This window comes from Numenius arquata, chromosome 6 (genome assembly GCF_964106895.1).
Source record: "Numenius arquata chromosome 6, bNumArq3.hap1.1, whole genome shotgun sequence".
Lineage (NCBI taxonomy): Eukaryota > Metazoa > Chordata > Aves > Charadriiformes > Scolopacidae > Numenius > Numenius arquata.
Window position 1 is genome coordinate 470989 of NC_133581.1, and position 21723 is coordinate 492711.

General features: G+C 53.4%; 1 protein-coding gene across 1 annotated transcript in view; it reads left to right on the forward strand.

Moving 5' to 3' along the window:
- The window catches only part of PTDSS2 (phosphatidylserine synthase 2), a 39009-nt gene extending 22909 nt beyond the window's left edge, over positions 1-16100 (forward strand). Inside the window, exons 6-12 of the mRNA XM_074149316.1 lie at positions 302-352; positions 2852-2965; positions 4314-4432; positions 5129-5243; positions 7373-7518; positions 12373-12558; positions 13671-16100. Of these exons, the coding sequence (XP_074005417.1) occupies positions 302-352; positions 2852-2965; positions 4314-4432; positions 5129-5243; positions 7373-7518; positions 12373-12558; positions 13671-13815 (876 nt within the window). The 3' untranslated portion in view covers positions 13816-16100. The remainder of the gene's footprint in view (positions 1-301; positions 353-2851; positions 2966-4313; positions 4433-5128; positions 5244-7372; positions 7519-12372; positions 12559-13670) is intronic.
- The last annotated feature ends 5623 nt before the right edge of the window (positions 16101-21723 follow it).

Consider the following 21723-nt stretch of genomic DNA (forward strand, 5'->3'; position numbering starts at 1 on the left):
CTTGTTTCTCAGATTATTGATGTAAACCTTTTCCCCTGGGAGTTTGGGTTTATTTGTGTGCTTAAAGAATCTTCTGCTTGCGATCACCTGGGGACACCAGGCTCAGAAGGTGCATGTTGCCCAGCAAGCCATAAGTTGGGCTTTTCTGAGCACCAGAAACTGTCAGGTTATTGTTTCTCCCTGGCAAACAGGAGACTCGGGATTTTATTGCTGCATTTTTCTTGCAGGGGGGGAAAAAGTCAGCGTTAATGGGTTATTGTTTGTGGTGCAAAGTGACCTATACCCTCTTCTTGGTTTGTAGGACAAACTGGATGGATTTGTTCCTGCTCACTTCTTTGGCTGGTACCTGAAAGTAAGAACCTGTTACGTTTCTGTGACCGTGCTGGTCTGCTTGTAAAGCCTGGCTGCTTCTGGTTTGGTGGTGCCAGTCTCCGTGGTCAGTGTTATCAGGCAGTCATCTGTGAACTGGACTAAGTGTTTGGAATACGTGAAAGGCTTTTTTCTTCTTTTTTTTTTCTTTTTTTTCTCTCTTCTCTTGGCCGTGTCAGGTCACCTCATTTCTCTCCAAAGTAACACCACACTGACAGGCTCCCTCCTCCACCACAACACGTTCTCAGGTCAGATCAATAAAATTAAAAATCCTTTACTCCTGTAACAAGATAAATACTTGACTGAACTTTGAATGCTGAGTACGGGGAAGGCAGTGGAGGCCTGCTGCTACCCAGGCATAGGTGATACCCTGCTGCTCTTCCCAGGCAGGCTTCTCCCCGTGCATCCCAATCAGGAGCTTGGATCACTAAATGGGTGGTGGTTTAATTCCTGTTACTTTTTAGTCAATATCAACCAGCAGTGGAAGTAATTCAGCTGTGCTGCTCTCTGGCAGAACACTTTCAACACGTGTTTTGCTGATTCCTTTGGTATAAATACTAGCTTTTTTTTTAACACAAGCAAACTCAGGAGCTAACTTGATTCTGCCCTGCAGACCTTGTTTGTTTTTTTTACCCACAAGACCACCATATACAATAAACTGAAAAAGCTCAGGCTGTTTTAAAAACAAGCTATATCCATTGTTTTGTTTTTCCTTCTCAAAAGTGGGGATGGATTCCTGTCGGCGGTTTGTTTTCCTCTGTGTTTTTTCCCCTGTAACCAGAAGATGAGTGTGGTAGGCACGGGGAGGCTTGGACTTCAGATCAGCTTGTCCGTGGCTCACTCTATTAGGATACAGAATTAAATTTGGAGAAACTTGGATTTTCTTCATCCAAGAGAATTACATTAGAAACTTAAATATCAGAATAGCATTTCCGTCACATTATTTATTTTTACAAGACATGTCATACTGAGGAAAAAATGCCTAAATAGTGAGAGCCTGGGACCGAGACCTCAGGGGAGTAATTCCGCGTTCCCGAGGAACCAGAATGGGACAGAATTCCTGTGCCAGACCACTCACTTGGCTATTATCTGGCTTGATCTGGAAGACGCCTTGTTTTCATTAGAGGCTGTTTCTGCAGAAACGGTGGAGATGGTGTGTCACCTTCTCAGCCTGCGCCCGGCCCCACAGGGGAGTTGTTCCTCTGCTGCTCAGCCTGGAGGAAACAGGCTGCTGTATTTCCTATTTGTCACTTCACAGATTTGTCTATAAAAAGCTGGAAGTGGAATGTGTTGTCTCCATAAACAGAGATGAGCGTGTGTTTGGCGTTTTCTTCTTTGGATTTGGTGGGTTTTTTTGTCTGAGTAACAGACTCTGAAGGGTGATACTGCAAATGAGCGTGCCTCGTTCATCAGAAATTGTTGTGGGCCTCCCCCTTTGCTTTGGAGTCGCTTATATCGCATGTTGTCAGACTAAGCTGTGATAATGCCTGTCTTATGTTTTTCCACCTGGTTGAGGCAGTCAAGGCCAAGCCACGTTCACCCTTCCAGAATCAGCCAGAGCACGTTTGGGGTTGCCCCCTTCCACCCATGCGCCCTGCTGAGGGTGCAGCGTGTGGGATGTACGGGCTCTTACCCACTTACAGATAGGAAATAAAGCGTTACTGCAGATCTCTTTCCCTGTTTGGAGAGCAGGCTGAGACGATGCTGAGGTTGTAGGACGGCAGCTCGGCTGGGCCCTCCTGCTGAGGGAGGCAGAAGACACTGCTCTCCGTTGCTCACCCTGAGGAGCTGCTGGTGCAGAGTAGACTGGGGTACCCCAGCACAGCCAGGGCTGAGACTCGGTGCAGGTGACTTGTGAAAAGTTTGCGCTAAGCAGGCTCTGAAAAGCCTTTTTTGAGCAGCGGTAGAACGATGTGGTGGTGGAGCACCCAGGAATTCCATTCATTTCACTGACTTCCCCCTGGATCCCAGTTGCCTGCCTTTGGTCTTTCATGTAATGCTATTAACGGCATCAACTGCCCTCATCAGTGTCTGCCTCGTCTGTGGTGCTGCTTGATGAGTTCAGAGGCCTGTGAGCATTTGCCTGTACTGGGCTATCACATGGTAAAAATAAGATTGCCATGAGTTTCCTGATCCGTTTCTGGGTACTGGAGACAAGATATTCCACTGTACAAATAACCAGTAAACAAAGCACACCGTGTGTGTGCTCTGTGTCCAGAGTCTGTAAGGGGTGATCTCATATTCCTTAAGTGATCAGTTTCGAAATTAGAAAAAAAAAGTAATAATTTTTCCATACACTGTTGCAAAACTGTAAATCTGAGCAGTGTATTTATGGAGTTCTCTTTTATTTAGATTTCTAAAGGTCCTTAAGTAGGTGGTGTCTGGTTTTACTCAGTCTGGTGCGCGAGTATTCATTTTTGTAATGGTTTTTAGTACGTTGTGCAAGTGTTGTGGAAACACTTTTTTTTCTGCCTTTATATAGACTTTGATGATTCGAGACTGGTGGATGTGTATGATCATCAGTGTGATGTTCGAGTTTCTGGAGTACAGCCTGGAACACCAGCTCCCCAACTTCAGCGAATGTTGGTGGGATCACGTACGTACCCTGTGGATCACGGTGTATTTGGCTAAAGGGACGTATGTATTTTAAAGGGAGGGGGTAGGAAGTGGTGGGAACTAACTGACATTGTGTGCCCGAAGGGGTGTGTGTAATTACTGCGGCTCAGGAGCAGCCTTGCTTCTCCCTGTTGGGTTTGTAATAGGTTTGTCACTGTTTGTATAATTTTGTGGGGTTTCAAACTATTGCACATGGTTAAATATTTGTCTTGGTTCGTTTCATACCAGAGAAAGTATCTGAAGCTTTACCTCATCACTTTCAGATATCTGGTGATGGTACAAACCATAAAATCTGAAATACAGAGAAAGGTAAAAACTTGGTGTGTAAAGTTTCAGATGGGGATTTCTCTTGCCTGTTAAAACAAAACCCCAAACAGGCTCAGTGCAGTTTCTGTCTGGCTCTTCCCTCTGTGCAAACGTTTTTACACCATTTTCTGAAAACAGTGAATATTACTGTGTTGAGAATTTCTGGTGTGGTTTATAAAAAGCTTTTAAAAGCTCAAAGTTTGGCCTGACTAAAGAGCTGTTTGGTGACAGTCTGTAACTGTTCCTGTCCAAACACACTGCCTGTGTGTGCTTTTCCAAGCCAGAGGGACTTGTGTGATCTAGTTTCTCTGTGGAAAAAACAAGCTCTATAGCTTCTAGTGGCACACTTTTTTTTTTTTTTTTTTTAATTTTCCTATGAAATGTAAATTGCTTACCAGACCTGTCAAAATTACCTGCATTCAGGGCACACAGCTGGGGTTCTTAGGTTGTTTGGGCTTGGTTTTGTTCTTACAGCACAAGCTCTTTTCCCAGCTTGTAATGATTTGCTCCACGGTTGTATTTATAAAAGGAAATGCATTATGTATAAAGACATCAAGCAAAGCTATTTTGACTTTAAAAAAAAAAAAAATTCTTATGAAATTAACGCTCTGTGCTCAGCTCCTTTGAACGTGGAGGGCAGCCAGGATTTTTCAGCTCAAGAGCTCCATCTCCAGAATTAACGCTTGGCAATAAGGCAGGGTGTGGGGAGAAATCCCTTCTTTAATTTCACCTCTCGAGCCTGCAGACGAGTCATTTCTTTAGGAGGCAGCCTGAAGCTTAAAGAGTGCGCCAAGTGGTTGGGCACAGTAAAACCCAGTCCGTAGGAGCAGGTTCAGATTTTTTTGCGTGTGTCTCTGAAGTTCTGAATCTCGGGCTGCTGAGATTCTTCCTCCTGAAGACCTGCATGTCCCTTCTCTGGGGGTGTCCCGTCCTCGTGACGGGGGTGTGTCCGTGTGTGTGTACCCGTAGGATCTTCCCTTCAGTGTTTCCTCTCCAGCGTCACTGTGTGTTTCTACTTTCAGTGGATAATGGACGTGATCCTGTGCAATGGATTAGGAATTTACTGTGGGATGAAGACTCTCTCTTGGCTTTCTTTGAAGACATACAAGTGGCAAGGGCTTTGGAACATTCCTACATACAAGTAAGCTGGGGTAGGAAAACCCCACAGGCAGCCGCATGGGCCCACCTTAAAGATGTTGCTTGTTAAAGGGTTGTTCAGTGGGGGTTAATGTGAGTTACAGAATTCAGGTGTGTTTGGATGACTCCAGTATCCAGTACCTAGTACTGCATGGGAGCTCATTTGTGAGAGTTTGATTTAACTCGGGAATGAAATCATTGAAAGTACCTGTCTGCCTTGAGCATCGCCTGATGTCTGGGAAGGGGGGCATCCTGGGGAAAAGAGCGTCTTCAATGGATTGGTAAAGGAGAGCAGGAACCCAAAGCAGGATTCATACTCTTTCATTCACAGAGGATCTGTTTGGTCCTTGTGCAAAGAACACCCTGGCCAGTAATCAGAGCTTCACAGGAACTGGGACACCGAAACTTAAAATGTCATAAATCCCCTGTAGCCTTGGGTCAGTAATGAGCGATCCCTTTCTGTAGTGGGTCTTTGCTGAGCAGAGCAGCCTGGGGAACTGCTTGCTGCCGCGGCTGTAGTCTAGGATAGGCCAAATAACAGGCTTCCCTCTAACTCAGCATGTTAATCTCATTAAGTAGTAGTTTTAATGGAGTAAATGGAGGCATTTTGCATATGTGAATCGGAGTCTCGAAGTGTTAGTAGATGCCTCTTATGTGCTGTTTCTTAATATTACAAGGATGTGCTTTGCTTTTTTTCCAGAGGTAAAATGAAGAGAATTGTCTTCCAGTTCACCCCGTATAGCTGGGTCAAATTTGAGTGGAAGCCGGCGTCCAGCCTGCGCAGATGGCTGGCGGTTTGCGGCATCATCTTTGTGGTAAGGAAACTTCTGCCTTTCCTTTTCTCTGTCGTTTCAATGTTTCGTACCACCCAAGCGGCTGTACCAAGGGTACCGTAGGCTGAAACTCTGAGGCGGTGTGTCCGTAGGTGAGGCTGGAAGAGATCACTTTGGAATCCTGCAGGAAGGGGTCCGTGCCCGTGTCTCTGGTGCAGTTCACACACTTGTTGTGCAAATATTTGTTCCCTCTTGCTGAACGATGTCCATTGGCAATGCCAGCAATATGAGCTATCGCCTACACATCATGCACCAAGTAGCTGCTGCTACGAGAAGCATTGGCGTTGGGTGGAAGGCGCTGGTTTCATAGAATCATAGAGTTTCTCTCAGTCTGGAGCAGATACACATCACATCACAGCCGTAACCAGAGCCTCAGGCTTCTGTGGGTGAGCTCTGGGCAGCGACGGCTCCTTAAGCACAGTTTTGCCTCAGATAATATTTTTATACAGGCTTAAATTGTTCAGTTATCCTAGGTATTTTTTTTCCTTATGTTTCACTGAACACATGTGATGGTGTTAACAGTGTCCAGCTCGACCAGTTCAGGTGAAGCAGCTCCCCCGTTTAGAGAAAAGTGAAAGCTGGCTTCTCCCACAGTCACAGCAACTTGCCTGTCTGCCCGCTCCGTGGAGCGGCTGGGGCTGTGTCCTGGGAGTGCATCGTCTTCAACTCACAACTTCCATCGCACAGTCACAGGTACCACACACGTGATGCTGATGGGGAGGATAAACTCGACCGTTTTAGTGCTTTTCCCCCCGCTCCTGCCAGCTGGGGGGGACTTTGGCCTTTGTGCTCTCCATGGGACATCACTTGGCTCTGGTTTGAGCAACTCAAACTTGCTTCAGTCTAGCAACTGTGAAGTTTGACTGAAAAAACCCTCGTGACACTTAGTGATGCCAAAGACAACGGGCATTAGCCAGTTCTTGTGTAACTGCTGCGGTACAGGATATAATTCTGTATTTTTAAACGGCTGCTAGAACAGCGTACCTTTAAGCATCTTGAAATATGTGGAATGTGAAATCCGGTGGTGGTTTATTTTGGGGTCTGTGGTGAAGTTCCCCATTACGCTTTGCTGAGAGGGACGCGTTAGCCAGGTTGGCACCCACCCCCCTCTCTCTTAATAATACTGCATTTTACACTGCTGTTGGGTCGCAGAGCGGGGTGTGCTTTAGGAACGCTGTGCTGTCTGTAAGGACACAAGCGGCGGCGGCAGCCGGTGCAGGCAGTTTGCAGACTCAGCCAGGGGAATACCAGTTCACATCACCTCATTCCTGCTACATACAGCACTTGCTTGGAGTTCCCATAGTTTATGGGAGAAGCGAAGTAAATGCATCTGCACAAATGAAATACGTATTTCTCTGAATGGCTGCTGTGCGTGTACTCCCTGCCGGATTCAGGTGCTGGAGCAGATTTTGCAGCTCAGAGACTGTTGAATTTATACCAGTCTTTGGTATAATAATGTTTCTTTTGGCAAAGCCCAGCTGCAGCTGAGAGTTCATAAGCACCTTCAGGTGTTGGCTCACTCTTTTGCATTAAACAATGCTGGATGCCATATGTCACGGTTTGTTTTGAGGCGAGAAACTTGTGCCTACGTGCTCTCTGTGTCCCATTGCCAGGGCAGCTCACTCGAAAACGCTTTGCTATAAATGTGTAACCAGTTCTCCTCAGTTGGCTTTGTGACACTTGCATAACTCTGTAAAATACCAAACCGGACAACCCACCAAGACGTACTGCTTATGCCTCTTCTTATTTTGGGGTCCCTCAGTCAGATTTTAAATCACGGTGAAAGGGCGAGTTGCTGCTTTTGGGATCCGTTATCAGTAGTTCTGTGGGTACTTCAAGCTCCCGAGGAACCCGTTCAGAACCAGAGGCAGCACTTGTCCAGGCTTCTGATGTGTTTAGTTAATACCTCTTCCAACACACAGAAAATATTTTAAAAGCCTGGTGGTTGTTCCTGGTGATCATTGCAACTGATGCTGGTGCGCTCAGTAATACCGAGTGGGTCCTTGGGGGGTTAGGGAAATGGGGGGAAGGGGTCATGGAGGGAGAGAGGGAGATTGCAGGCTTCATTCAGCGAAGTCTTCTGAATGTAATTAAAATGTCCTTTATCTCAGTTTTTATTGGCAGAGCTGAACACGTTTTACTTGAAGTTTGTCCTCTGGATGCCACCAGAACACTACCTGGTCCTGTTACGACTTGTCTTTTTTGTCAATGTGGGCGGTGTGGCCATGAGGGAGATCTACGACTTCATGGACGACCCGTAAGCCAGTCCTCTGCTCTCTCTACCCCGTCCAGCCTCACCCGTGTTGGCCTGAGTTTGCTCCAGCCTGTTGGCAGCCATCTCCGGGCAATAGGTCAGCTTGTTGGGGACAAAAAGGCCTAATCCTAAAGCGTCTGCTTTGTGTTCCTTTGTTTTGGAGGTAAAATTCTGGCTACATCTGGTTAGAGAACAGCTGCTGTTAAGGGCATCCCGTGTGCACTGGTTTTAACCTCGGTTTTTAATGGATGATTGCTCTTTTGGGAATGTAATATGTAAATTGTGGGCAGAGGAGTATTGAACGCTGCTTTCAGGTTGGTAGCCAGGGACTACAGTCCTTAGATGTACCTTCTAAGGACAACAGGGCCCAAATGAAAAAAAATAATGTGTTTCTTTAAAGCACTTCTTTTCTTGAGCTGCCTCCCAGTGGTCCCTGGAGCTCTGGTGGCATCCTCTTGCCAATCAGCAAAGGCCATTGAAGGTGGAGTGCTCCCACACACAGCAGTGCCCGTACTTTCAGGCTGTTTCTCCTTAAGCATGGGATTAGTCCTTGCTGCTGCTGTTTCTGCAGACCATGTGAGGCCTGGGAAAGCTTTGGTCTCAAAATCATGTTTTCTTTTAAGTTTTAGTGGTAGTGTCACAAACTGCCTGCGCCCACATCCTAAGTCTAGGCTTCAAGGGATGTTTGTTGTCTGTCTCTGACTGACGCAGAGTGTCTGTGTTCAGACTTTGGGGTTCCAGCACTCTCTGAAGATCAGTTTCCCTTGCGAGGCTTTGGCTCTAGAGCTGGGAAGAAGGGTCACCCCTCATTGCTTAGTTGGGTTTCAGGACATTCGGCAGTGGCAGGCTGTGGCCTCTGCTGTCGGACCTGCCTCCAGCTCAAAGGCAGGCACAGGTCTCTGCTTCTCGCTGGTGAGCTCCTTTCCTGGCACCGCTCACAGTCTCCTGGTCCTCCTGTTTGGGTGGGAAAAACTCCTTTGCCCTCTGCCCAACCTCATGGCATAACATCGAAATTCAGGAGAAACACCGGTGCCTCACTGCTGATTCTTTCAATGGTCTGGAGAAGTTTATCCAGCAAGTGGAGACTCATCCTGAGCTGCATGGCTTCAGTGCTGCCACCACCGCTGTTCCTCTCGGTGGGTACAGTGACTGTCCCCCTCGCTCCTGAGGTTCGTGGCTCTGCTTATTCACCACAGAGCAGACCTTGTCAGAGCGTTGCTGCAGAACCTGGCATCTGGTCCTACCTCATATCTTCTCTGTGAAGGGTTTTGCAACTGGACTTCAGCTTCTCCGTGCATTTCAGGTCATCCAAGCAGAGATGATCTATCCCCATTTTACCAGTTTGATGGGGTGTATTTCCACTTGCATTTCATTTTGAACCAAGGAATCATCTTGGATTCTTCCTGCTGCGTTGTAGAGAGAAGCTGGTGGGGAAAAGTGGGCTGCACCAGAGGCTCCCAGCACAGGAGAAACCTTCCTGACTCTTCCTTCTGGAAACTCACTCAACTTCTTAATGGACAAAGGCTGGAATATTCCATTAACCTTCCTTGTCAGAAACATGGCTTGTTGCCTTGTCTGGCAGTGAGGGGGTTGCATCTCTAGCTAACCTGGCAATATTTACTTTAGAAAGCAGTGAAGTTCAAATACAAAGGCTCTATTTTTCTCATCCGGGATTCTTTGTTTCTACAGATGGTTCTAGGACTTCGCTTTCAGGAACCTGGTCGGAGCACAGTGACAATATCTAGAATTTAAATAGTCCAAGAAGAAGAGGGGACAGTTCTTGAAGCTGTTCTCCATCCCTTACACACCACGCTCCTCTTGTGATCAATGTGCTGCCCGGGAGCCCTTGGGGACCAGCTGTGTGAAATGTCCCCAACCAGGAGTGTCTTGATGCAAATCTGTAGCGTTTGACCTTGTCTTATCTTCCTGGTTTCTAGTCTTCAAGTCTCTTCCAAGGAGTCTGCACTGGCGCCGTGAACTTTAATCTCATTCATCATATAAAAAAAGGACTTTTCTTTAAAATCTTTCATGGGTACAAGGGCAGGAAACCAGCTCTCTTCCTCAGCAGCGCTGGTTCTGCCCAGCTCTTCCGTTAGGGCTACACTTAATTCTTCTCTCAGCGTGCTGTCACGAGCTGGTGAGAGGAAAGGATGGCAGATGAGAAGCAGATCAGCAAAGCAGAACTGACCTCGTCATCTCAACAGCTTGAGTTCACAGCGAGAGATTTGCGCTCTCGTTTTTTCTCTTATCCATGTGTGAAAGCTCGTTTCTGCCCATTTAATCTGTCGCACCGGATGAGCCACCTGGAGCAGTTTCTGAAGGCCTTTCATCCGCGTTGGTCCAGGCAGGGTACTTCTGAAAATGGAATGTGCTCATCCTGTCTGCATCAGCGGTCACCCACACGGATTTACTGCATCGGATTCTTCTTCCAGTGTATTTGGACAATTTTGTGTAGTTTGAACTTACGCATTGGTGTCAAATAGGACTCTCGGGCCTCGTGTTCAATAAGCTGTGTGTTTTGTGTGCTTGACTTGCAACAACTGCCCTGGATTCAGGAGGGGGAGGAGAAGCTCTTTGCTCTCCCTGATGACGTCCCTTCCCAGGTACCAAGAAGTGGAGTAACTTTGTCTGAGCAACCGGAAAACTCCTCTGAAGGAAGGGTGCTCTCCCAGTGCAGCTGCTGGTTTGGGTGGGAAGAGGGGAAGAGGAACTGGGAGCACAGACGCAGTCGCAGCTCCCTCTGCCCCAGCAGCTCTGGAGGTGCCCGGGGCCTGTTCTGAACGGGGCATTGTCCCAGCTGGAGGCGGCAGCATGTTAAGCAGGCTCGTTCCTCCACCTGGCAGAGGAAATCCTCATCGGGGATTTGTGAGGTGGCTTCTGTTTCATTCACCACGTGGCAAAAACAGCCAGAAAATCTGGCCCAAAGAGGTGCCGTGCCTGCTGAATATCCCAGCACTTGCTAAGTCTGTCCCTCCGCCAGCCAGGAGGCTGTGCATCACCCCAGTCACAGACCAGACCAGGGTTTCCCAGCGCTGCAATGCCCTGCAAGCACTGCAGAGGTCAGTTTAACACCTCCATCCCTCTCCCCAGCCCTCTCTGGATCTCTTACATGGCTTAGCTCCCCGTCTCGGTACTTCTGCCACTTCACACCGAATTCTTCCTGGATGGGTCTCACTCCACCTCTCAGGCTGTGGCAGGAGTGGAGTAACACAGTACGCGGGACAAAAGAGGAAGGAATGATAGGAAAACATCCTTCAGAATGCGCTGTGGTTAGGAGAGAGGGCAGGGCCCTCTGCAATTCCCTGTGGTTAAAGTAGAGACAGAACAAAGGCAGAATGAGGAATAACAAGGCAAAAAGAGCGGCCACGTGTACGTTTAGTTGGTGGCACTTCTATTTGCGTGGTTTGTCTGGGGCATCTCCAGAGACGTACTAATAGTTAAGGTAGTAGGTGTAGGGCTAGCAGGAAAGTGCACCAAAAACCTGCTTTGGGTGGTTTTTTGAGTAGAAGACACCATCAGAAGGCTGCTGAGAAAAGTTAATGGTGTGCGTGCTTGCTTGTGAAACAGCTGGTGATTGTGGTGGTCGAGGGTGTTGCTTTTCTCACGTTCAGTCTTCCTCAATTCTAATCACTTGGATTTCAGGAAACATTTAATTAAATCATGCCTTTGGAGGAAAAAAAAAAAGGAAAAAAATACGTACAGCTTGTAGTAGCTTTCTCTTTCCTCTAAAGGGAATAAAATCCCACTTTAGACCCAGGAGATGGGTGATGGAAGAACACAATTTAGTCTGCCAAGTGTTGTTGAACGGCACATCAGCTTGCCCCCGTGGTGCTGTGGTGGCAGGATTGCAGTGCAGCCCAACGCCTAAAAAAGGGGCTTGTTCTGTTGCCCGAACAGAACCCTATTTGATTCCTGACGTGTGAATCATCCCGTCTGTCAGGTCAGTGAGCTGTAAAATCCTCAGCTCTAGAAAGGACGTGACCAGACAAGGTCAAGAAGTGGTTTAGATGAAGCACTTCCCCAGTTTTCTCTCGCAGGCTGTTACCTGTGAGGGTAAAGGGGGTTCCTGCAGGAGCTGCGTAGCTGGTTTGGGTTTATATATTTCCTGTGCAGGAAGAGGTGACCCAAAATACGGTGTATTTCCTGTCTCTCCATCTGAATAGATGTCTTGCTGCTGCTGCAGTGTGATTTCCAGCATTGCTGATTGATGAGTCCAGAGCAGCTTCTCATCGATTTGTCTGCTACTGCTTAAAACGAGCCCTGGGCATTAGATATTAACCGCGTATTTGCCCCAGGATTGTGTTGTCCTAGAAGTGAAGCACTGTCCTTGTGCCTTCCAGGATCTTGCCTGTTTGTTGTTAAGCTTTCTTCTTTTAAAAGCCCTTCAGAGATCATTAGTGACAGCTCACTGAATACCTTTTTGGGAAGAGAGTAAGGTTCAGAATGCAGTTATATTGTTAAATATGTTAAATATGTTTCTAGCAGTGTGACTTGGATATTTGCAGAGGAAATCTAGGAGTAGAGCTCCTGTTTCATACGGTACCCTGAACCTCAGCTCATCTCAGGCTCGTTAAATAATTGTTTTGTGTGTTTTTACCAATGCCCTGAAAATGGGGACACTTCCTTGCCTCACAGGATGAGGGAATTTAACTTTTCATGTGTTGTCAGAGCCTCCGTGAGGAAACTTAAGTAAGTTGTCAGCCTGGATGGGCTTAGTACATGCGTAATCCAAACTAGACTTTTAGAACTGTGCAAAGCTGAGTGAATTTATTCCCCCAGCTGACTTGTTGTGAATATTTCTCTGAATGCCTAATTTTCTAGCAGTATTTTTGTTTAATCTGTGCTGTTATTTTGCAGGAAGTTCCACAAGAAGCTGGGCCAGCAGGCCTGGCTGGTTGCTGCTATTACTGCCACGGAGTTCCTGATCGTGGTGAAGTACGATCCCTACACTCTCACCCTCTCTCTCCCTTTCTACATCACCCAGTGCTGGATCCTGGGCATCATACTGGTGCTCACCTGGACGGCCTGGCGCTTCTTCATCCGGTAAGCGATGGCTGTGCTGCGTTCCAATGAACAGGGGTGTTTCTGTGCCTGATCCGGGCAGTTTTCTTCCTGGATGAGGCCTCTGGTATGGTCTTTGTGTGGCCGTTGCGTTGGTGCTGCTGTAGAAGCAGGTGAACTGCGCCTGGTCCTCCTGGGTGGGTGAGATGGCAGAAGAGATCAGTGGTTTGTTGAGATCAGTACTCTAAGTCAGCCAAGACTGAGATGTTTTGCAGCTTCACTGGGAGAACAGTCTGCTGTGGCAATTGTCTGGGCTGTGCCAGTGTCGGTGACAAGGGCCAGGTTCAAGGTGTGTGTGGTTTGGGTGCTGCTCTCCGCCAGTCAGTGAAAAGCAGCTGCAGGAGCCTGAAAGAACCACACCAATCTGTGGAGGAGCCCCTGTGCCACAGCAGCGCTTGCTCCTCTTGAGCTTCCTGTTGTGTTACGCTTCCGAAAGAGGTGATGATAGCAATATTAGTAACAACAGCAAGAAACACACATTTCAAGTCAGTCGGAGCCAAATCAGGGCAATGGAGCTGGTGAGGGGTCTGGAGCACAAGTCTGATGAGGAGAGGCTGAGGGAGCTGGGGGTGTTCAGCCTGGAGAAAAGGAGGCTGAGGGGAGACCTTCTCGCTCTCTACAACTCCCTGAAAGGAGGGTGTAGCCAGGGGGGGGTCGGTCTCTTCTCCCAAGGAACAGGGGATGGGACAAGAGGAAACGGCCTCAAGTTGCCCCAGGGGAGGTTTAGGATGGAGATTGGGAACAATTTCTTCCTGGAAAGGGTTATTGCACATTGGAATGGGCTGCCCAGGGCAGTGGTTGAGGCACCATCCTTGGAGGGATTTAAAAGACGGGTTGACATGGTGCTTAGAGACATGGTTTAGTGATGGGTTTTATCAGGGTTAGGTTGATGGTTGGACTTGATGATCTTGAAGGTCTCTTCCAACCCAGACAATTCTATGATCAGCAACTTCAGAAATTTACAGCCAAAAGGCTCGAGTGGGTGGTTTTTCCAAGGGCACTTGTGCCCAGAGCAGACTTGCCATATCGTTTGTGCTGTATACCGAAATTGTTCATTCGCATCCTAGTTCCCATCTGTCTGTTTTCCTTCCCAGTGACATCACGTTGCGGTATAAGGAGATCAGGCGACAGAAGCAGGAGCACAAACACGAGAAGGACAAATGCCTGAGCAATGGTGATGGACACTCATCAGTGCTGGAGGAACAAAACGGGAACAAACTGAGGGAGAGGAAACTCTGAGCAGCAAAGAAAGGGCTAAAAAAGGGACTCGTAGTTCTCAAGGCGGCCTGGTGGACAGTCCAACCTCATCCTCCCTAACGTGTAATTGTCGTTGTTAGCTCTCCGGCTGTGGGACTCCTCTGGGGAAGGAAGAGCTGTCCCCTGGGCGCACACCCCCTCTCTCCTGGCAGGCCTGGGCAGGGTGGGAGAGAGTCTGTGCGGAGGGAAGCCGGACCCAGCGCCGGTGTGGCGAGGTGGGACCCCCCCTCAGGCCTGTCATGTGTCTTCCTTCAGAACAAGGTTTGGAGACGAGGGGCTCTGAAACAAAGTGCAAAGGGAATCCGGCCGACGCGTTTCCAGTAACCTGTGAGATTTCCATGGTGACGTTCGGGCATTAGGAACACTCGCTTTGGAGAGTGCACAAACCAGATGCAGGAGATGAGTTTAATGTGGGTTTTTTTTTTTTTTTTCTGCTGAAACTACCTTGAGCTGTGGAATTCAGATTGAAGTGCTTGGCCACCGATGAATGGCACCGCAGCGAGACAGACGTAGATAAACAGAAGCTTGTGAACAAGTTGCGTACCTTGCACAGACCGTACCGCAGCACACTACTGTCACAGCCCCTGGCGCGGGGCTGCCGCCTTTCTCCGGCTGACCCTCGGCGTCCTGGAGCAGCCTCTGCAGCTTTATGTTGTGTCACAGCTCTAGGGAGACAGACAGCTGCTCCTTACTTCTTCTCTTTTTTTTTTTTGTTCATATTTTTAAAATTTTTTCTTTTAGTCTCGGTCATCTCTTAAATGTAAGGGAAGGTTAGATAGGGAAGGTCAGCCCGCCTTTCCCTCGCTCCCTGGAGTAAATGCATTGCAAGCGGGAAGCTGGGAATTACTCCGTCAGTCTTAAGTTATTTGCCTTATTCTCAGCTCTTTTAGTTCTCTTACCAAGAGCGTTTCGTTCTGGGTGGCTGCCCCCGGGGACACATCCAGTTCTGACCCGTCCCTCCCAAGGCAGCTCCCGGCTGAGCATCCTCCCAAATTGGGCTGGAAAAGGTGTTTTCCGTGGCCACGCACAAAATAGCTGTTACTGGCCCTGCCCAGAGAGCAAAGGGAGGCAGAGCCGTGGTTCTCCCTGGCGCGGTGTGGCAGTGGGGGCTGCCCGCCAGGCCAGACAGCGCTTTTACTGCCGACTCAGCATCTAGGAGGAGAAATGGGAAACCTGGGCTGCATTCTATATTTTCCAGGTCATTATTCCCAACTGTAAGCGCTGCACTGAGCATCCAGTGTGGAACCTCTGCTCTGAGCCTTTGCTCCGGTGTCCGAGGCGCTGACGGAGCCGTAACCATATCACTTCTTAAGTACTCTGCTCTAATCAGGGTGTTTTTCAGGGAAGTGTTTACCCAGAAGAAAATGGGTACACCACCAGTAAAACCTCACCAGTGCAACCCCAGACTCTCTGAGTGGCTGCTGGCGAGCAAACACCCGCGTTTCCCATCCCGTTTGGTCTTGTACGTGAATGACAACCACAATCCGCATTTCTGCTGTGTTCACAGTGACCCAAATTTGTTCCACCCCTGAAGAACTAGCACGTAGCAACAGGGCAGTCTTGATTAATTAATGGAGCAGTTTGGTTGCACCTGGAGAGCTCAGCGAAGGCAGTGGAGTTCATGGGCCGGGGCTGCCCTGTCCCTTGGCAGGAGGGGGGTGACCGGTGTGAGAGGTGGCATCAGGCTGGACGGTTGCTCCACGCTGCCCTTGCAGGCTGGTGTTTGCTGCTGGGGGCAGGGGGGGATCGGGGCTGTGTGACGAGTTTGGCAGTGGGCAGAGGGCCCAGCTGAGCAGGTATTTATCTCTACGCCTTTCCATCCGGAGTCCTTCTCGTCCCCCCTTCAGGCCAGTGGCAGGAGCTGTAGCTGTCGGGTAGCTCGTCCTGGTGTGTTGTGTTGTGTTGTCCCTGTTGGCCGGGCTCAGGTCCCTCCTTCCCCATCCTGTCTGTGGATTAACACTGTGCCCCCCGCCCCAACCCCTCGGTGGTGCATCCTCTGTGTCTGCCCCATGGCTCGAGGGCAGCAGGCACCCCCGGGGAGGGTCAGCTCTCTCCTCCCGCCCCCCCCTCCCCGCTAGAGACCCCTCTGGGTACTTCTGGAACAACTGGGGAGGAACTGCCATCCCTCGGTGATGATTTTGGAGCTTGGACCTAACGCATCAACCCCTGACCTGTTTGTCTGCATCCGTCTCCGTGGCATTTCTGGTTCGTGGGGGGGCTGGCCCGGTGTAATAAAGCGGTGTTTGTTTGCTGGTGTGCTCTTTGGTACCACGTCTGCCTGCTCCTGCTCTGTCTCGCTGCTGGGACCGGGGGGCTGCGGGGGCCTGGTCCGAGTCCCCCCCATGGCAAGGCTGCGGTGTGGGGGTGGATGCTGGCCCTCGAGGTCATGAACATGTCTGGATTTGCAGAGAAAGGGCGGTTACACCCCCTGGGTCCCCTGCTGTAATTTGGAAAGGCTTCTCGCGGTGTGTTTAGGGGGGTGATGCCCCCGCTGTGTGTGCCTCGGGCTGTGCGCAGCCCGTGCAGCGAGGGGTGGGCTCATCGTCCCCGTCTCCCCTGCCTCTAGGAGTCCTCTCATCATCAGCCCCCGGGAAATACTCAAAAGCAGCAGGTACAGAGATGAAAGGACACGGAGAAGCCTCACTTGAATAACGTTTGGGGTGGCACAAAGGAGACCGTCCCTCTGGAGATGAAAGGCAGCAGCCTCCTGTTCTGCACGTCTCCGTCCCGCTGTGCCGTCCCCTACCTCACCTGTGTCAGGAAACGGGAACAGGATCGTCTTCCTCCTCCCTAACACCTGTCGTGAGAGCTACCGGAGGGAAGTCGTGGGCTCTGAAAAGGAGAAATGTGGGGGGAGCCTGCTCGGCTGCTGGTGCGGTGACACTTCTCTCTCGGTCTGGAGGGGAGCTGGCAGGGGGGACGCTGCCCTGAGGGATGGGGGTTTGGTGTCCCTCAAACCCACGCGTGTGGAGTGAGACAGGATTTTAGGTGGTGGGGGTGCCACCGTGGGTGCCAGGTACAGCGTGCTGGGGAGGGGTCAAGGGGGAACGGCTGCTCCAGAGCATCCCAGTTGTTCCAGACAGGAGTGCCCGCTGCCGGGGCTCAGGGCGGGAGTCTCCGAACTGGGGTCAGCAGAGACCGTTCCCCACGAGCGGCTGCAGCCTCTAAAGCCCTGATTCTCGCCCGTTTATGGGTCCGTCCTGCCCCCCATCCTGCTGCCTGCGGTGCTGGGGGGGGGCAGTGAGAGCAGCCGGGGCTGCAGGGGCCTTTCCGGGCTGCCTTTTTTTCCCTTTCCCTGTGAATTTTTGGTCCTGTTTCTGGCCTTAAGGGGCCTGTATGACGCTTTTGGAATCCTCAGTTTCTGACGACTGTTGGGGAGCTTTTCCAGGGGTGTTTTGGCCGAGAATAAGTAGCTTTTTCCAGCATGGGGGGCTGGCTGAAGTGCCCCAGAGGCAGGAGCCACCCAGGGTTCCTCTGCTGCGTCCCGGTGGTGAAAAACCCAACCAAAACCCCACCAGGGCTGCGTGGGCCACCTGGCCACGAGTTGGTCATGGGAGGGGTTTGTCTGTCTGTCTGTCTGTCTGTCAGTCAGCATCGTGGAACCGCTGTTATTTAATTGCCCTCATGCTTATCTAAGTCCTGTCCTGAGCCCGGGGGTGGTAACGAGCTCGTGCTGTCTCTTGGCAATGAGAACCTGCTGTTTAACAGATTAATTAGCACCTGCCCAAGGCTGGGTAAATCTTCAGGTGCCAAACTCGAGCCTTTGGAGGTTACCAGAACTCAGCCAGCCCCAGCCCCGTTGAAAGCAGCTCCCTGGGGGGCAGTTGCCTTTGCCGTGGGGCTGGAGCGATGGAGCCTGGAGGTGGCCCCCAGAGGCTGGGGTGCCGGGGCAGAGGGATGGCCCACCGTGTCCCTCGGGGCATTGTCTCCTGTCCCTGCTGTGGATGGGGTCCGGGAGCTGGGGAGGAACCCAGGGGTCTGAGTTACAGTCCAAGCTGGGTCTGTTTTCTCCCTGAAAATTAATTCCCCTGCCAGGAAAACCGTGGTCCCATCATTTCCCGGTGCTGGCCCCCCCGGATCACCCCGGGGCAGGAGGAGGGGGGTGAACCGGCCCTGCTGCGGGACGTGCTGGGTTTCCCTGGGAATAAAGGTCCTCTGGGGTGTCCCTGTGCCCAGCCGAGACCCTCTCTGCGTGGGGTGCCTGGGGTTCTTCCCCCCACAAAAGTGGGATTATCGCGTTTTCTCCAAGCAAGTGAATCTCTTGCTGTTTGAAATGGGGGGTCTGGCGTTTGGGGTGGGGGGGCTGAGAAGGTGGGTAAGGAAAGGGAAGATCTCCATCCCTGTCCCACGGCAGCGCGGGGAGGAGGGCCGTGGCTGCTGCCTCCTGTCACAGGAGAAGGCACCTGCCGGCGGGCACCGAGCTTTTTCTGCTGGAAGGGCTTTTTGGGCCAACTCCCGTGTAAATGCCACTCGGCGCTTTGCGAAGAAGCCTTGCCGTCTGCCGCGCCGAGGGAGAGGAGAAGCGATGGATCTTCGTCAAGAGGCAGAGCCGAGACCCCGCTGCTGCACCCCCGCTACGGCCAGGACCCCAGGAGCTGCTGGGGGGTGGGATGGAGGAGGCCGGCGACCCCCTTCCCATCCCTGCGGGAGAGAGGAGCAGCCTGGGGCAGGGAAAGGTGAGGATCCGAGGGGCTGGAGCTCGGGTGAGGATCCACGGACCCCAAACGGCTTCTAGGGAGGAGCAGCCCCTTTGGGGGGCAAGAGGAGGGGACGCAGGTCCTGATGGAGGGACCACCGTGGGGGGGGTCTCCTGGGTACGGGGGGAGGAGCTGGAAGGTGTCGGGGTGCTGCAAGAGACAGCGGGGGGTGGGGGTGTCGGATGGGCGAGGGGGGGTCCCCGGGCAGCAGGAGGTGGTATTTGGGGCAGCAACGGGGGGGCTGTGGGATGTGGGTCCCCTGGAGCTGGAGCGGGGCCGCGCTGGGCTCGGGGAGCCCCAATCTCAAGGGAAGGGGGGGACGGGGGGGGCAGAACCCGTCCCCGGTTCCCCCCAGCGAGATTGGGGGGGCGGGGGGCGGAGCTCCCCCCCCAGCCCCGGTGGAGCCCGGGCGGCACCGCCCGCCCTCCCCGCTCCGGCGGCCGCGTCCCCCCCCGCACTACCGCTATCGGCCAGAAAATGCACCTTTTTCCCCCAAAGGAGCGGTGAGTCGGAGGCTGGCAGCGCGCAGGGTGGGCGGCTCTGCCCGGGGGGGGGACGGACAAGGGGGTGGCGGTCCAGCCCTGGGGGCTGCGACACGGGTGACAGCGCGGGGAGGGATGCGGAGAAGGGGGGGTGCGCGTTTGCCGTCGGTGCCCGGGGCTGCCCGCACCCCGCGGGGGGGGCAGGGGGGGAGGAGGAGGCAGCGGCCCTGCTCCGCCGGGGGGGGGGGGAGGAGCGGGGCTTGGGGGGGGGTTTCTCGTCTTTTTTTTTACGGCAAGTTCCCGAGGAAAGTTGCCAGCCTGCGGGGCCGGGCGCTGAGAGCCGGGGGGGGGGGGGCGAACCGGAGCCAGAGACCTCCGCGTTATCCCCCCCCCGCAGTCCCCGGGCTGCCCCGGCGCGGCGGCGGGCGAGCGGAGCCGCCTCCTCGCCAGCCCCGGGCGATGGCGGAGCCGGTGCCCGCCCGGCAGCGGCCGTAGGCGGGGGAGCGGCCGCCGTTGTGTCCCTCCCTCAGCCCCCAGCGGGAGAATCCAGGTGGGAAACGCTTCCCAGAGCGGCATTACGGGGCGGGGGGGGAGGTCGCTTCTCCCCCCGGCTTCGCTGGGGGGTTGGGGCTGGGTTGGGGGCTGGGGCGGGCGCGGAGGGCCCCGGGGTGCAGAGACCGGGCGGCTCATTGCACCAGTGAGCAGGAGGCGCAGCCGCGGCTCCAGGGGGAGGAGGCAGAGCCCGGATCGCAAACCCCCTGCGGCGGAGCATCCCAGCCCGGCCCCCGTCGCGGCGGGGGGGGCTGCTGGGACCCGGGAGCCGCACTCGGGGTCCGCCGGGCGCTGCGGGGAGCCCCGACCCCCCCTTCCCCCCCCTCCCGGGGACCGGCCGCCGCTTCCCCGGCCGGGTTTGCTCGGGAGCCTCGCTGCGTTTCTCCTCCTCCGGGGTCGGGCGGGCAGCGAAGGCGCTGCTGCCGCTCGGCCGATGCCGGGGGCCGCGGGGGGGTCCCCGCTCCTCGGCGCGGAGCCCCAGAGATCCCCCTCCCGCCCGCCGGGTTTGTCGCTTCCCCAGGTAAAGCGCGGCCGGGGGCCTCGGGGACCTGCCGGGGGGGCTCCGGGGGTTCCCCGGGCCCAGCCTCGCGGCCGCGGGAGCCGCGGGGGCTTTGGGTGGAAATCGGGCGGATTCGGGGCATCATTTGGGGGGGGGGCGGCCGCTTCCTCCCCTGCGGCTCCGATGGTAGGGCGGGGAGGGCAGGGGGCGAGCGAGTGTGGGGCAGAGCCCAAACCCTTGGGTTTTGGATGGTTTATTTGGGTTTGGGTGGGTTTTTTGTTTCTTGGGTCGGTGGCTTTTTTTTGCCAAACCTGCCCGCAGCAAACTCCATCCCGCTTCTCCGCTTCGCGCGTGAGGCCAGGGGGGGCTTTTCCCCTCCGGCAGGAGGGAGAGGGATGGAGGAGGCTGGAAAAGCCTGGCTCGGAGCTGGGGTGGGTGCTGGGGCGCGGGGGGTGATGCTGGAGGGAAGGCTCACCCGTGAGGAGAGTTCTGCCCGGTCTCGGGTTCCCGGCGAATCCAGGCGTTGGTGTCCGGGTTGGGGCAAGAGGGAAGGGACGGATGCAGAGGTGGCCGCTGGAATCTGTAACTTGGGTTGTGACGTTTCGGGATCGTGGGGTGCTCCGGGGGGTGTCCGCGCGGCGGGGGCCGTACCCGTGTCGGTCCCGGTGCCCTGGGACCAGCAGCCGGGGGTTCTGTGCGAGCTGGTTTGGGCCTCAGCCGGTCACGATGGCAAAGCAGCAGCGAGGTGTCAGCCCCCCCTAAGTGTCTGGGGGAGCCCCCCTCTTCCAGAAGGGACGTGTGGCTTCGTTGCTGTTTCTGTCCCCGCATAGGGACATTTTGTCCCCCCCCATCCCCAGCAGGAGAGGGTGTCCCCAGCTCCGCATCAGCTCCCGGGGAGCGGAGCTGCCCTGTCCCTCAGTGAGGCGATGCTGGGGGGGGGGGCGGAGGAGGCTCAGCACCCCCCAAACCGGGGCTCTGCCGGGCCTCCCCGGGGAAAACCCATCCGTCCCTGTGCCAGCGGCAGTGGGAGAGCGGTGCCTGCCCCCTCCTCGTCCCCCCGGCCTGATTCCCCGGGGAGGGGTCTGGAAGGCAGGTCGGGGGGGTGACGGAGCATCCCGGTGGGAAGAGCTTCGTTAAAATAAAGAGCGATAACCCCCTTCCCCGAGCGCCTCGCACCTTCCCTCCCGCTCAGGAAAGGCCGACGTTATTTTGCTGACGGGAACACGCCGCCCAGCGCTGCGGCCACCACTGCCTCGCGGGCGATGCCTCGGAAACGTGGCCAAGTTCCTGCTTGGAGCTCGTTAGGAAAGAGTGTTTTGGGGGGAGAAAAAGCTTTGAAGGAAATGGAAAATTGGAAATTCCAATTCCTGTTGGAAACAGGGAAGAAACGGAGGGTGTTTAAAAGGGACGTTTGCCCTCCTGCAGGGAAAGTTGGTTCCTGAAAACTTTGCATTTTCATGTTAACCCCCCCCCCCCCCGCAGGAAAGAAACGGAGCCTCTTAGTTGACACGGCAGTTTTTCAGGACACGAAAAGAGGGTGTTTTGGGTAAATCTCTGCAATGTTGCACTGTTGAGACGTCAGCAGGGATTTCCAGCGCTAAACAGCAAAGTGTCCCTTCAGCTGAGCTCAGTCCAGACGTGACACGAGTTTAGCACGTTC